This window comes from Nematolebias whitei, chromosome 2, assembly GCF_014905685.2.
Source record: "Nematolebias whitei isolate Nwh7 chromosome 2, NemWhi1, whole genome shotgun sequence".
Classification (NCBI taxonomy): domain Eukaryota; kingdom Metazoa; phylum Chordata; class Actinopteri; order Cyprinodontiformes; family Rivulidae; genus Nematolebias; species Nematolebias whitei.
The window spans coordinates 2,731,374-2,744,559 of record NC_056499.1 but is presented as its reverse complement, the minus strand read 5'-3'; the positions used below and the strand labels follow the sequence as shown (position 1 = coordinate 2,744,559).

The 13,186-nt window shown below is 40.8% G+C and overlaps 1 protein-coding gene across 1 annotated transcript in view; it reads left to right on the top strand.

Annotated features, from left to right (window-relative positions):
• Nucleotides 1-13,186, top strand: part of alx4a (ALX homeobox 4a) — a 21,685-nt gene that overhangs the window by 7,588 nt on the left and 911 nt on the right. Inside the window, exon 2 of the mRNA XM_037695487.1 lies at nucleotides 11,967-12,075. Within this exon, the coding sequence (XP_037551415.1) occupies nucleotides 11,967-12,075 (109 nt within the window). The remainder of the gene's footprint in view (nucleotides 1-11,966; nucleotides 12,076-13,186) is intronic.

Genomic DNA, 13,186 nt, shown 5'->3' with positions numbered 1-13,186 from the left:
GAATCCTGTCAATCAATGAGTGGAATCCTGTCAATCAATGAGTGGAATCCTGTCAATCAATGAGTGGAATCCTGTCAATCAATGAGTGGAATCCTGTCAATCAATGAGTGGAATCCTGTCAATCAATGAGTTGAATCCTGTCAATCAATGAGTTGAATCCTGTCAATCACTGAGTGGAATCCTGTCAATCACTGAGTTGAATCCTGTCAATCAATGAGTTGAATCCTGTCAATCAATGAGTTGAATCCTGTCAATCAATGAGTGGAGGCTCTTATGGAACAATCTGCCGCTCAACATTTTTCCGGCCACTTCAGTCCCTGCTTTTAAATCTCTCCTAAAAACTTGCACACACATTCACTGACATTTAAAACAGTATGATTTGATTTACTATTTCATTGTTTCTCATTGTTTTTGTATTTTTATGTTGTTATTTTTGATGCTTTTAATTATATCTTGTTTTTTGTATTTGTTGCCTTGATCTTATTGTTAAGTGCTTTGGTAACAGCTGCTGTTTTAAATGTGCTTTATAAAGAAATTTGACTTGACTTGACTTGACATGCTGAATTTCACTGTAAGTTCTTGTCCTGTGTCGCTCTGCAACATGAGAACATCCACTGTAGTAACTTTTTTTAATTATTCGTACCTTAGAATTTATTGTTATTATTATTTTTGCCTGTTTTCTTTGCCTTAATGTTGGCTGATAAGAAATAAATGCCTCAGGTAACGTCGTGAGCTTCACTGCCTCCACATTACAACTATCTTTGTTAGTTTTTTTGTCCGAGGTTAGCTCACCCTGGGTTACCTTTCCTCGTGGGCGGAGCCATCTTACTGTTCTCATAAAATATTCTGAAACAATTCCTGAATGTTGTTCATGCTGTGTTAATGCTACAAGTTTGTCTCTTGACTCTACAACTGGGTAAGGTTACAGTAGTCCTAGCCCTTTACTGGAGTTTTAATTAGGTATTTTAAGCTGCTAATGAACATGATGGATGATGATCATATTGCTTTATGGTAGGTCACTGATAAGAAGGGGTGATTATTATTTTTGTTCATATTAGCTAGTGATTATTTTTCCCTAAAACTTAACTTAGGCAACACTGTGCTTCTTAGACTGTGACTAGGATGTGTGAGAGAAGCGGAGCGTGCTCTATTCACACAAGGAGAGCTGTTGGTCAGGCAGGTCTTGTTGTGCCATTAACTCTAAAATAGTTACAGAATAGTTTACTCATGTAGATAAAGCTAGATGTTATACAGCCCATTAAAATACACCAGAATGCAGGAAATGGCATCTACTTTATTCAAAATTTTCTGGATATAAACAGCAAAAACAAAACTATTTGTCTGAACGCATTTCATTTCTTCTGTCCTTCCACGTCAGGTGTTTATTCCCTTCTTGACTCAGGTGAATAATTTAAGACCGTGAAGATGCAGGGAAGGTGTCCCGTTGCTTTACAGACACTTAAATGACACTTTGATGTTCACAGCTTGGTTTCAAAACGTGCAGCAGTTGTAGCTCCGACCAGCTTCACTCAAGAACTCTGGTACCAAAGAACACATCATATCACGGCGTTATTTTACACGATGCATGTGAAAACGTTCGCAGATCTACTTGTTCTTAATCAGGTGGAAAAAGAGGGAATCGGTTCTCAGCTCGTTCCCAATCCTGTCTGTGCTCACATAAAGCTGCAAACATCATCACCGTGTGACGCTGACTAGGGGAACAAAGATTTGAATCATTACAACCTAAAAATGACATCATGTGGCATTTTCAGACAAAAATAACTTGGTTTGTAGATGTGCTGGACTGACGAGTTCTTGGAGGAGTGCTCTGTGTGTAATATCGTGCATGACTGATGAAAGATGAACTATAGTGGGAAAAAGAGACAAACTTCAACATTTGATGCAGATTTTCATGCAACCTGTTTTCCTCCCTGGAGTCTAAGGGAAATGTTTCGGACCGTTTCCAGGCAGACACCGTTTTGATGGGATGTTCCCTGCAGGAGTCAGATCGAGATGTTTGTCTGTCCATCACTTTTCACTTTGAGCACATTTAAAACAAAACAACCTCACAAAACCCCGTCCTGCCGTGTTTCTGTATGAATCAATCAGGGACGGGCTCCTTGAGGTTGAACAGCCGAGCGTTTGACTGCCAGCTGGGTAAACAGAATTTAACAGCTGACACTGTGTGTGGGGGGGACTTTAGGCACAATGAGACAAGTCAGAGAAGACACAACTTCAGCTCTAAGTGTTGGATAGAAAAGCCAGATTTTATTTATTTATTTTATTTCGGCTGCTCCTTCTTCAGGGTCACCACAGCGAACCAACTCACACACAGACTTTGTGATTGTTTTTACACCGGATGTCCTTCCTGAAGCAACCGCCGAGCTACCACGGTCCTCTGTGTAGAGCAGAGAGCTGCCGTCCCCGGGGGAGCAGAAGGTGCGGGTTAGGGGCCTTGCTCAAGGGCCCAAAGTGGGACAAATGGGGGTGGAGGCAGGTGTGGGTGTTCAAACTTTCCCACTTACAGTTTTTTACATTTTTTTATGTTGTCCATGTAGGGAGTTGAACCAGCGACCTTCCAATCACAGGCCCACCTTCTCTAACCTCTGCGCCACCACTCTGAGCCTGATTTGATCAAATCTAAAGGACTTTCATCCATTAATTAATTCATTCATTCATTCATTTGTTCTACTAACATGTTTTTCAGCACCACGATGAAAAGTCGTGTTTTTTACGGTTAAATGAAAACAAGCGGAACTTTAGTTGAAATCAGACTTTGATGCACAGCTGTCAAGAACAAGGTCTGAAAACTGAACTTTGTGAATGTCAGACCTGGGCTTTAAAATGTAGGCATTGAGAGAAATGTTAAAATACCATACCATTTTATTTATAGAGCACTTAAACCAGCGACAAGGCCAACCAAAGTGCTGTACAGACAGAACAACAGGCAACACACGAAGCAATAAAATGGTCCAGAGTAATGACTGGTTTCTGTTTGTTTTTTCATCCAACCTTTATTCCTACAGGTTTGTCTCATTGAGCCTCAAGGACTCATTTACAAGAGAGACCTGATTTAAACAGACAACATACAGATAATACACAGCCATAAAATACATATAAAATGAAAAGTAAATACAAGTAATGACATAAAACTAAATAGAATCGAGCTACAATATGAAACAATGTAAAAAACTGAAAACAGGAACATGTATGCATTGGATGCAGGATGGACCAGCACAGAAGATCAACATCATCAGGCCAGGATTCTGCGGTCTACACTCATCTCCAGGCCAGCGGTCACTCTTTCAGGGATGAAGATGTTCACATCCTGGACAGAGAGGAACGATGGTTTGAGAGAGGAGTAAAGGAGGCCATCTTTGTGAAAAGAAATCGTCCATCATTAAACAGGGGTGGAGGTCTCCGGGTTCAAATGTCCCCCTTTTACAATGCTGTGATTGCTAGTATCACTCAGCCCTCTGTGAACAGTAAACAGCCATCAGGTGCTAATGATCCATTGTTAGGCTGATGGTCCTTCTTGAGCATGTGATCAGCTGGTTCTGGTTGTCAGCAGCAAAACTGGTTGATCCACTCTGAGAAGGTGCTATTTAAGAGACTGAGCTGAATACAGCACCTCAGACTGAGGAAGTCCCTCGGATGAGAGACGAAACGTTTCTACATTTTTTGTTGTTTTTTGAACCTGTCCAGAGGACCTGACTTACATTTTTTAGATTTTTCTACCTGGATTATTGAGCACCAGGATATGTCGGCAATGAGTTTTACCATGAACTTAATAGTTGTTTAAAATCCCTTACTAGAGAGGTCAAAGTCGAAAACTTCAGATCTTTTTGCAAGTTGTTCCAGGAAACAGGAGCAGAGTAAGAAAAGGCCTTTCTGTCTAATTCAGTCTGTGCTGAGGGGACACTGCAGGTAATGATGTCTGGAGAGCGCACGCTGTAGCTGCACAGATATAGTGACATGTAGGATGAGATGTGTGAAGGCAGCAGACCAACAAGTGATTTAAAAAAATACCAGTGTGAAGAGAAGGGGAGTTTGAGTTTGTCATCGCTGTATGTTCCTATACAATGGTGAAATTAGTTCTCTGCATTTAACCCATCACACGTGAGATACGGTGGAGCAGTGGGCAGCTATGTAAGCGCCCGGGGAGCAATTAGGGATTGGGTGTCTTGCTCAGAGACACCCATGTGAGAATGGCTGGGAGTCGAACCGTGACTTTCTGGTCCAGGGTAGACTGCCCTGCTTCTACCCCATCTCGGCCCCCACTTTAAGAGAGTCTGTGTGAAGTTAATGGTGACCAGTTAACCAGTGAATACTGGGTGCAGTGGTGGGTACAGTAGTTACAGCCAGTTATGAATCTTAATGCACCATGATAGACAGCATCCAACATCTGCAGCATCCAACATCTGCAGCATCCAACATCTGCAGGGTTCTTGTAGGAGCGTTCATGTAAATAACGTCACCGTAATCAGTGGAGGGAAGGAAAGTCACAGATACAAGGTGTTCCTAACATCCAGAGTTAGACAGGATCTGTTTCTGAAAAAGAAACCCAGTTTAACTTTCAGTTTCTTTACCAAGTTTTTGACATGGAGCCTAAAAGAGAGATGTGAATCAACCAAGATACCCAAATATTTATAAGAATGGACAAACTCAATAGGAACACAGTTCGTAGGTAAGATAAGAGGAAGAACTGCTGGTACCGACTTCCTGTTTGAAAACAACATTATTTTGGTTTGATCAGCGTTTAGCACCAGTTTGAAATGGGACAAGTCTGACTGGATGATGTCGAATGCAGACTGTAGAAGCTGGAAAACCTTAGCGTTTGATTTAGCTCGACATATATGGAGGATGGAATGGTAAATGGACTGTACTTGTATTTTTTTCATTTAGCCTTTATTTATACAGGTTAGTCTCATTGAGCCACGAGAACTCATTTTCAAGAGAGACCTGTTTAGGGAGCACATGGTGGGGGTTAAGGGCCTTGCTCATGGGCCCAGAGTGGGGCGAATGAGGGTGAGGGCAAGTGTGGGTGTTTCACCTACCCCACCCACAATTTTGATGTTGTCGGGCCGGGGCGTGAACCGGCGATCTTCGGATCACAGGCCCACCTCTCTAACCTCTGCGCCACCACTCCCCCAAATATATATATATATATATATATATATATATATATATATATATATATATATATATATGTATGGATGTAACTGGGACCCTGTGTACATAATTTCGCTCCACCACATGTACCACATGAGGTGCGAATGACAATAAAGAAACTCTGACTCTGACTCTGACTCTGATATATATATAGCGCCTTTCTATCTTAACGAGATACTCAAAGCTCTTTACAACAATCTGTGCCTCATTTACCCATTCATACAGCTCTATACTAGATCTATACAAAGCTAATTGAACAAATCATTCTAAAGAGACTAATCAGAGCTTTATCACATTCAAACATCGATGGGACACACGTCAGAGACAACAAGGGGTTCAGTGTCTTGCCCAGGGACACTTCAGCATGTGACTGCTGGTGGATTCGAACCCCCAACTCTTGCATTAGAGGATGACTGCTCTAAACACTCAGCCACAGCCGTGACTAACTGAAATAAATAAATACATAATAATGAAATGTATCATTTATGTGATAAAATTAAATAAATAAATCATGAAATAAAATAATTTAATTGTATATTTAATTGTGTATTCAATAAATGAATTGTATTTTTTTATTTAATTGTGTTTTTAATAATTAAATTATACATTTCATTATTATGTATTTATGTATTTCATTTAGTCATATTTCGTTCTCCATTCACAATAAAGAGCTGTATCGTCGGCATAGTATGGATGTTTCAGGAATGTTCTGACCTCCATTTCTTATAAAGATTATAAAGAGAGTGTGTCCTAAGACTGAGCCTTGTGGTACACCATTATTGACAGTTAAATAACTAGAAAAAGAACCATTGTGCTGTTTGTCTGTTACTTTCTGTTATCCTCTTTCGGTAAAATTATGCAACAAAAAAGTCACATTTAAATGGCTACCAGTCCACATCATGGCACTTTGTTTGACTTTACATAATGTTCAAGAGAGAAACAAGAATTTTCTACTGCACAAGAACTTTATATAATTCAGTCTGGTACCTAGTACTTATGAAGGTCAGGTTTTAATATGAAGTAACTTGTTACCCTGTACTTACAGAGTACATACTTGGTACCTACCTGGTATGTATCTAATACCAAATGGTTATGTCATATACCTACCAGGTGTATACCAGGTAAGTAACAGGTACTTACTATGTGAAGTACCACATATGTGCCCATTACATAAGTACCAAACTATACCAAGTGCATACCAGGCTGAATTCTGTATTACTTCCTAGTTTTGTTAGTTCAGTTATATAATTTTAAATAACCAACATCATCAAATACCCCCCAATATCAGATTGTAAATAAATGTATCAACTAATACAAATGTACTCTTTCTGTAAGTCTGTAAATGAAATGTCTCATATTTGGAGAAAGTGAAGTTTCAGCGAATCAAAAATAACCTGTACATCTTACAAATATTACAGTGTCGGATGAAACAGCAAATAAATGGGCTAGTTGGTGCGGACGTCTCTGAGCACAGTAAAACATTGTCAGTGCAGCAGCGACTGAATGTTTTTAGGCCAAATAAAACACAGTTGAAGGTCAGATAATTAAAGTAATGCACGTGTCATATCTTCAATACTTTATCAGCTGATATAAATACAGACCACCCAGTTGCAACGTGACAAATTGTTGAATGAAAGATGAGCCCAGACTTCATCAGTCCTGAAATACCAGCTCTGAGACACGGCTCTACTGAGCAGCATCATGTCCGACTCTCATGAGCTTGTGTGTGTGATGGTAGACGTGCCTGCAGTCGTCTGTTTCGCACGATGCACAGCAGAAAAGAACCTGAAAGCTCAGACCAAAAAACTGGCAGACACACATTGTGGAAAATTATGAGATTTATTGCAGCCATGAAGAAACTCAGTATGTGTGTGATTAAACAAAAAGAAAAATAGATTTTTATCTGCTTTGGCTGACTGAAGATTTCTCAACAGTCATTGAACTGTGCCGATCCTGCTGCCGGGTCACTTCTAGACCTCTGACAAACACGAGGGGCTCATAAACAGCATCTAAACACCGGAGAGAGGAAGAGTGGTGTTTATGTGTTTGTTTATGGCGGTTAATAAACGGGGTGTCGTAGAAAGAAAATCTGCCCATTTCAGTCCCTGTGTTTGTTTCCCAACACATCACAGAAAGATCCAGGAACCCACACGTCTCCACTGCTCGTCAACAAATTTCACAACAGCATTTCATCATACAGAGCGAGAACTGTTTTGTTCCGCCCCGTCAAAGCTCATAAATTATAAAACTGATGCTACAAAGAAATCATCAGCTTTGACTGCACATGGCAGAGGCCGATGACGTCGTTTAATCCGGGGTTAGGCTCAGAGTTTACTTCTCGCTGTTTGCCTTTGGACCAAACTAATCAAATGAAACATGATACATGCCCTTAGAATAAAAACGCTTCTGAGAGGACTTCTGATCCAAAAGCAGCACTTTGTTTTATTTAGGTCTTTTTCAATTTATTAAGATCTTCTTTGGAGTTATATAGTCAAGACAAATAAAGCAAGAATAGTTTGAAAGCCTTAAAGAAAGCACTAAAACCAACATTAAGCCAGCCTTTTTGGTATTTTATTTTTGCTAAAAGTAATAATAAAGAAGCAGGAAGTACGAAAAAGAGCAGTGAATATGTTCAGTAAAAGTTCAGCTGGTTGGACGTCAGCTGAACTTTTACTGGTCTCACTGGACTACCAGGTCACTCGTAAAAGGAAAATCTTTTGAAGTTCAGCTAACACTAAGCTAATGCTAACGGGATACATTATATAAGTTTCCTGTGTAAATGAGGTAAAACGGTTTTTCTTGTAGAAACTTTCTTTTATCGTTTGATTGCACTGTAACACTAAATCTATTTTAAATCATTTTATCCTCTCGTTGCAGGTAAAGACAGTTCAGGTCTGACGGACTCTGATTTGGCCCCAGATTCAGATCCACGTGGCATGGACTCCAGATACCTGACAGGAAAGGATCCAGGTGTGAAGGCCGCCTCTGACAGGTCACCAGGCGATGACTTAACGAGCTCGCTGGACAAAACTGAGAGCGTCGAAAGCAACAAGGGCAAAAAGAGACGCAACCGCACCACCTTCACAAGCTACCAGCTGGAAGAGCTGGAGAAAGTTTTCCAAAAGACGCACTATCCCGATGTTTACGCCCGGGAGCAGCTGGCTCTGAGGACGGACCTGACTGAAGCACGCGTGCAGGTAACAACTAGTTGGAACAATTTAGTGCTTTAAAACAAACAGAAATAGCATTAAATTCTCATTTTACTCTAGTGGGGTACGGTCCCCCAACCGATCCTCGTCTCTGTACAATGAATACTCTTAATAAAAGGTCCAACAACGTTCAGTCAGGTCGTTGTTGGAGTTTTACCTGAATTACTGAGCATGAACTGTGGTGTTAATAAAAGGTTCGTCAGAGCTGAACAGGGTTGAAACAACTGGAGCTCCCGCAGCATCTGCAGCCCTGCAGAGATAAAGTCACTCACAGAACAACAGGAGAGATGGATCTGGAAATGTGGGAGTCGACGGGGTGGGGGAGTGGGAGCTTCCAGAGGCCAGGGGGCCCAGGGGGCTCAGGGGAGCTGAGGTTTGAGCTGCCTGGGCCTCATATGTGCAGCGTAAAGAGAACAGACTTTCATCGACATACGACCGCTGCAACTTTCTTCTTCTTCTCCAAGTTCATCTTTTTTGAAGTTCAAAAGGTTTTGAGCTCATTTCTGTCTAAAGCGCAGTCCTGCTGACCTTTGGGCTACGTTTGCATTAAAAACCGATCATGACTGCTGAAGTGCATTCCAACATAAGAGCGCAGAGGAAAAGGCCTCCACCGTTTCTGCAGCATGGTTGTGTCCTGCGTGTGGATGAAGACCAAAGCCCCGGATTCTCTGTGTTTTTCTTTCATTAACATCCTGTTCAGACAAGAATGTGTCCCTGCTGTGGTCTCCAGTAGGTGTGAAAGCTTTTCCGTTGCTTTTGATTGGCTGGGTGGCAGATGTATCAGGTTCATTTACTTTTGTTTGCCAAAACAACCAATAAATTAAAAACAACTTTGTGTTTTTGAACCAATAAATTAGTTATTTTTTATGTGCATCAGTGAGGATGGGAGGAGAGATCGATCAAAACCATTCAACATGACGAGCTGGCCCAGAGAAAACACAGGAAGTGCTCAGCCACAGTTATAACTCAAGCCCGTCTCTGAAGGTATGCCGCTCTGTGCGTGCTATCTCAGACCTGCCTGCTTCACATGGATGCAGCTTTACAGCCTCTTAAACACTCGAGTTAAAAAGATAAAAGACACAAAATGCCTTGTCAGTCAGAAAACGGGTTCGGTGTTTTACTCCGGTCATTCACACGCAAAGGGACGGACTCACAGCTCATCGGCTCGGCATCTGGGGGAAGAAATGTAAAAGGCTGAGCAGCTGATGAAAACATACAGATTTCTGTTTAGTTACTAACGGAGTCTTCACTTGATGGTTCCTGAACACACGCAAAGAGGGAGCTTCCAGTTAAACAAGAGCAGCGCCCAGAAGAGTTTATTTTTTCAGGCTCGTGGTTTCAAAGGAAGAGGCTGAATCCAGACCTGAGTCATATACACTACACATGAAGGTCAGGGGTCAAGGGTCGAGGGTTTCAGTAGCATTACATCGCTCAGATCTGCGCCTCTGATAGTCCAGAGAGTCAAGATGGCATCTGATGTGGGGAAACACAGCTGTCCACGTGCGCGTGCATGTGAAACCCTGATGTGACCGCTGAGAGACAAACACCTTTTCAGGAGCACAGAAAAGTAATAAAGTGTCTGCACTTGGTTTTTATGTGAAGCTATTTGTCAAAGTGAGAGGACGTCAGGAGCAACTGGAGCAAAATTATTGTGAGCGGGTCTGAAAGAAAATCATCAGTCACGTCTACAAAAGAATTAAAAAGTTTTCTTAAACATTTTCACCACAAAGTCCTTTTAAAATGAACACTTTATGAGTCAACTTTTATTTGTTCATTCATTTATTAAAAAATGTAACTTCATTTTGCTGTTACTGGATTTTCTGACGTCTCATTTAAAAAGGACCACGCTCACCCAGCACACACTTTGTGCCCCGCCCCCTCAGGAGGAGGTTGAGGAGCATTAAGTGTAGAACCACTAGACTGAGGAACAGCTTCTACCCTGAGGCTGTTACTCATGAATCTCTAACCAGGATCATCACTGTGAAAAAAATCTATGTAATGCCACTTGTTGATATGTGCTGCTGATTATTTCATGCTGCTGATTATTTCATGCTGCTGACTCACCTGCTCACACAGACTCGTGTTCGTGCTGCTGTTGTATTTTTAGCACCGTTAGTGTTGAGCGTATTCTTAGTTTATATCTTAGATCTTTATTTACTGTTTTTCTTTTGCATTTTATATTTTTGCTGTTGTTGGATGATCTGTGTGCACAACTTCGTTCCACCTCCTGTGCCACACGCGAATGACGATAAAGAACCTTGAACTTTGAATAAACGTTAAGAAAATGGCTAAATTTGCGGAACTTCTTATCAAAGGTTTTTAAGTAGTGCAGGTCGAACAGGAAACAAACTTGTATAAAACTTGTCGTGTCCTGCACGTTCTTTAACGTGGCCTAGAGAACATTAAAGCGTGAAGGATTGTGAGGGTGAACAGATCAACGTGCACGTTCTGAACGTAAACACTGCTGAGCGGTTTCATGAGGGGTCCAGGCTTAGTCGTGGATTTTCTTCTTAAACTCAGTTTGGAGTTTGAAATGAGTGACAGCAGAGACGGGCTATCAATCCTCGGAGCCGCTCTCTCGTTTCAAAGTGTTCTCGGCCCCGCGCCGCTCTCCTGCTGGGGCCGCTTTGGCATTTCTCTGCCTTTTCTCTCTGGGGCCCAAACATAAATAAAGCCTCATTGAAAGTCGACCAGCTACTTAAGCTGTCAAGGTCTTTACCAATTACTGTCACGACGCAGTATGTGCAACCCAAAAACATGTTATTCCTGCGTAATGGCCAACAGACTGGGCACAGGGCAGAGGCAGAGATGATGAAAGCTGCTGGGTGATGCTGGCAAACACCTGACAAACACATTTTATTGCATAATAAAGACATTATTACAGGCAAGGCATCATATATTTAGATTTTACAGCCTGAGTGAAAAATAAAATGTATAAAACATCAAGGAAAGAATTGCTCCTGAGCCTCTGTGCTATTTTAACTTGGAGCTAAACAAGAGTCTCAAAGCCAGAAGATTCAGGCTTCAGGAAATTAAAAGAGAAACTCCAAACAAACCCCAGTAATAATCACATCACACTTTTCAATTTCCTCCTCTGCCCCGTCAGTCAAGCTTGTCTGACACGCATCACACAGAAATATTTATTCTTGCATACTTTGTGCCCAGATTAGGTAAAAGTGGTGGCATCAGCAACAAGAGCTGAAAACAAATCTGCTCAGTTTCACCGACAAACGAGGCGAATTACACGTGAAACTCACCAAAACAAAAATCTGTGTCCGCACGTTTCACATTCTGAGTAACTCAAAGTCACAAGCGACGTCAGTCCGAGATGATAACAGAAGAGAACAAAGATGCTCTGGACAAATAAGCATGGATGGCATAAAAGGTACTCTTTTTTGTAAGCATCAAAAAGTAAAAAGTCTGTAAAGTTACAATACTTTAAAATCCTATTTACATTTAAAACATAGATTTAGGTTAGTTTTTCCTTCTTTGAGCTCAGTTGGTGCAGACTGACAGACAGTCAGCTGCTTTTGCTTTCTGACATCTGCTTCTTTTCACGTTGCAGGTTTGGTTCCAGAACCGGAGAGCCAAATGGAGAAAGAGGGAACGCTTCGGTCAGATGCAGCAGGTCCGAACACATTTCACGACTGCGTACGAGCTGCCGCTCCTGACGCGTCCTGAGAACTATGCACAGGTATCAAAGTTCATGCACAGAACCGACTCTTTAGTGTCTCAAACCTCCAGATGGTTCGTTCAGCAAAGCTGCTGCAGACAAAACACTTCGGTCTGCAAAAAGTATCACGTTTAACTCATTTAGCAGAAAAAGACCGAGGCAGATGTCAGGAGTTAAATACAATTTTACTAAGATGCTTTCAAGAAGTTTGAAATATGATTTTTTTTTTAAATAAAATAAATTCCCCTCAACAAATCACACTCCATCTTGTTGCTGATGGCAGAAGTTTGAGCGTTTTATACGTCCCTGACAAAGGAAGAAAACAAATAAACAACATTTTGTCAACTTAACTATTAATTTAAGCTTATTAAAGTTTAGGCTGAGTATAGCTCATGTTCAGTTTAGGAGTCAAAAGAGTCAAAGAAAGGAGGATTGATTGCTCTGTTGAAATATCTTATATTCTACAGGATATGAAAAGAATGAAACGGCTGTAAATTACAGCTCTATGACATGAATTCAGTTTGTTTCGTTGGGTAACGTTGCAGGGATCAGTTAAAGTAAATAACTCGTGGCAGCGTTGCCTTGACATTGATGCTGATGTGAGACACAAAGTAACAGAAACTTGTCTGATGATGGATTTATGTTCTGCAGTGATGCTTCATTCAGCAGATGTTAATGACTGATGTTTGTGCGTAAACGGGTCAGTCATTAAACTGAGTTATTTTAGAGTCATGCCAGAAACCATTACATAAAGATTTAGATACATTGAAATGGAATTTGATTTAAAGTATTTTATTTGGACTAATTTAGATTTTAAACCTGCATTCTGGTTTTAATATTGATTTATAATGCTTCATTTCCATGATTTAAACACAAATTACTGTGTATGAGGTCAACCAAAATCTGATGTACACTTGTAGTGAACTAGGCCTGAAGGTCAAAACCTTGACCTAAGGACCAATGGGACATAACTTGTCATTTCATTGATTTGCATCCAGAAATACAGGTCGACCCATCCTGAGACTTTCTTTCTTGAATCAATCAAGTAAAAAAAGACTATTCTCTATTATCATTACTATTTTACAAAAATTTGATTATCAAACATTTGTAAAATAGTAATGATAATAGAGAA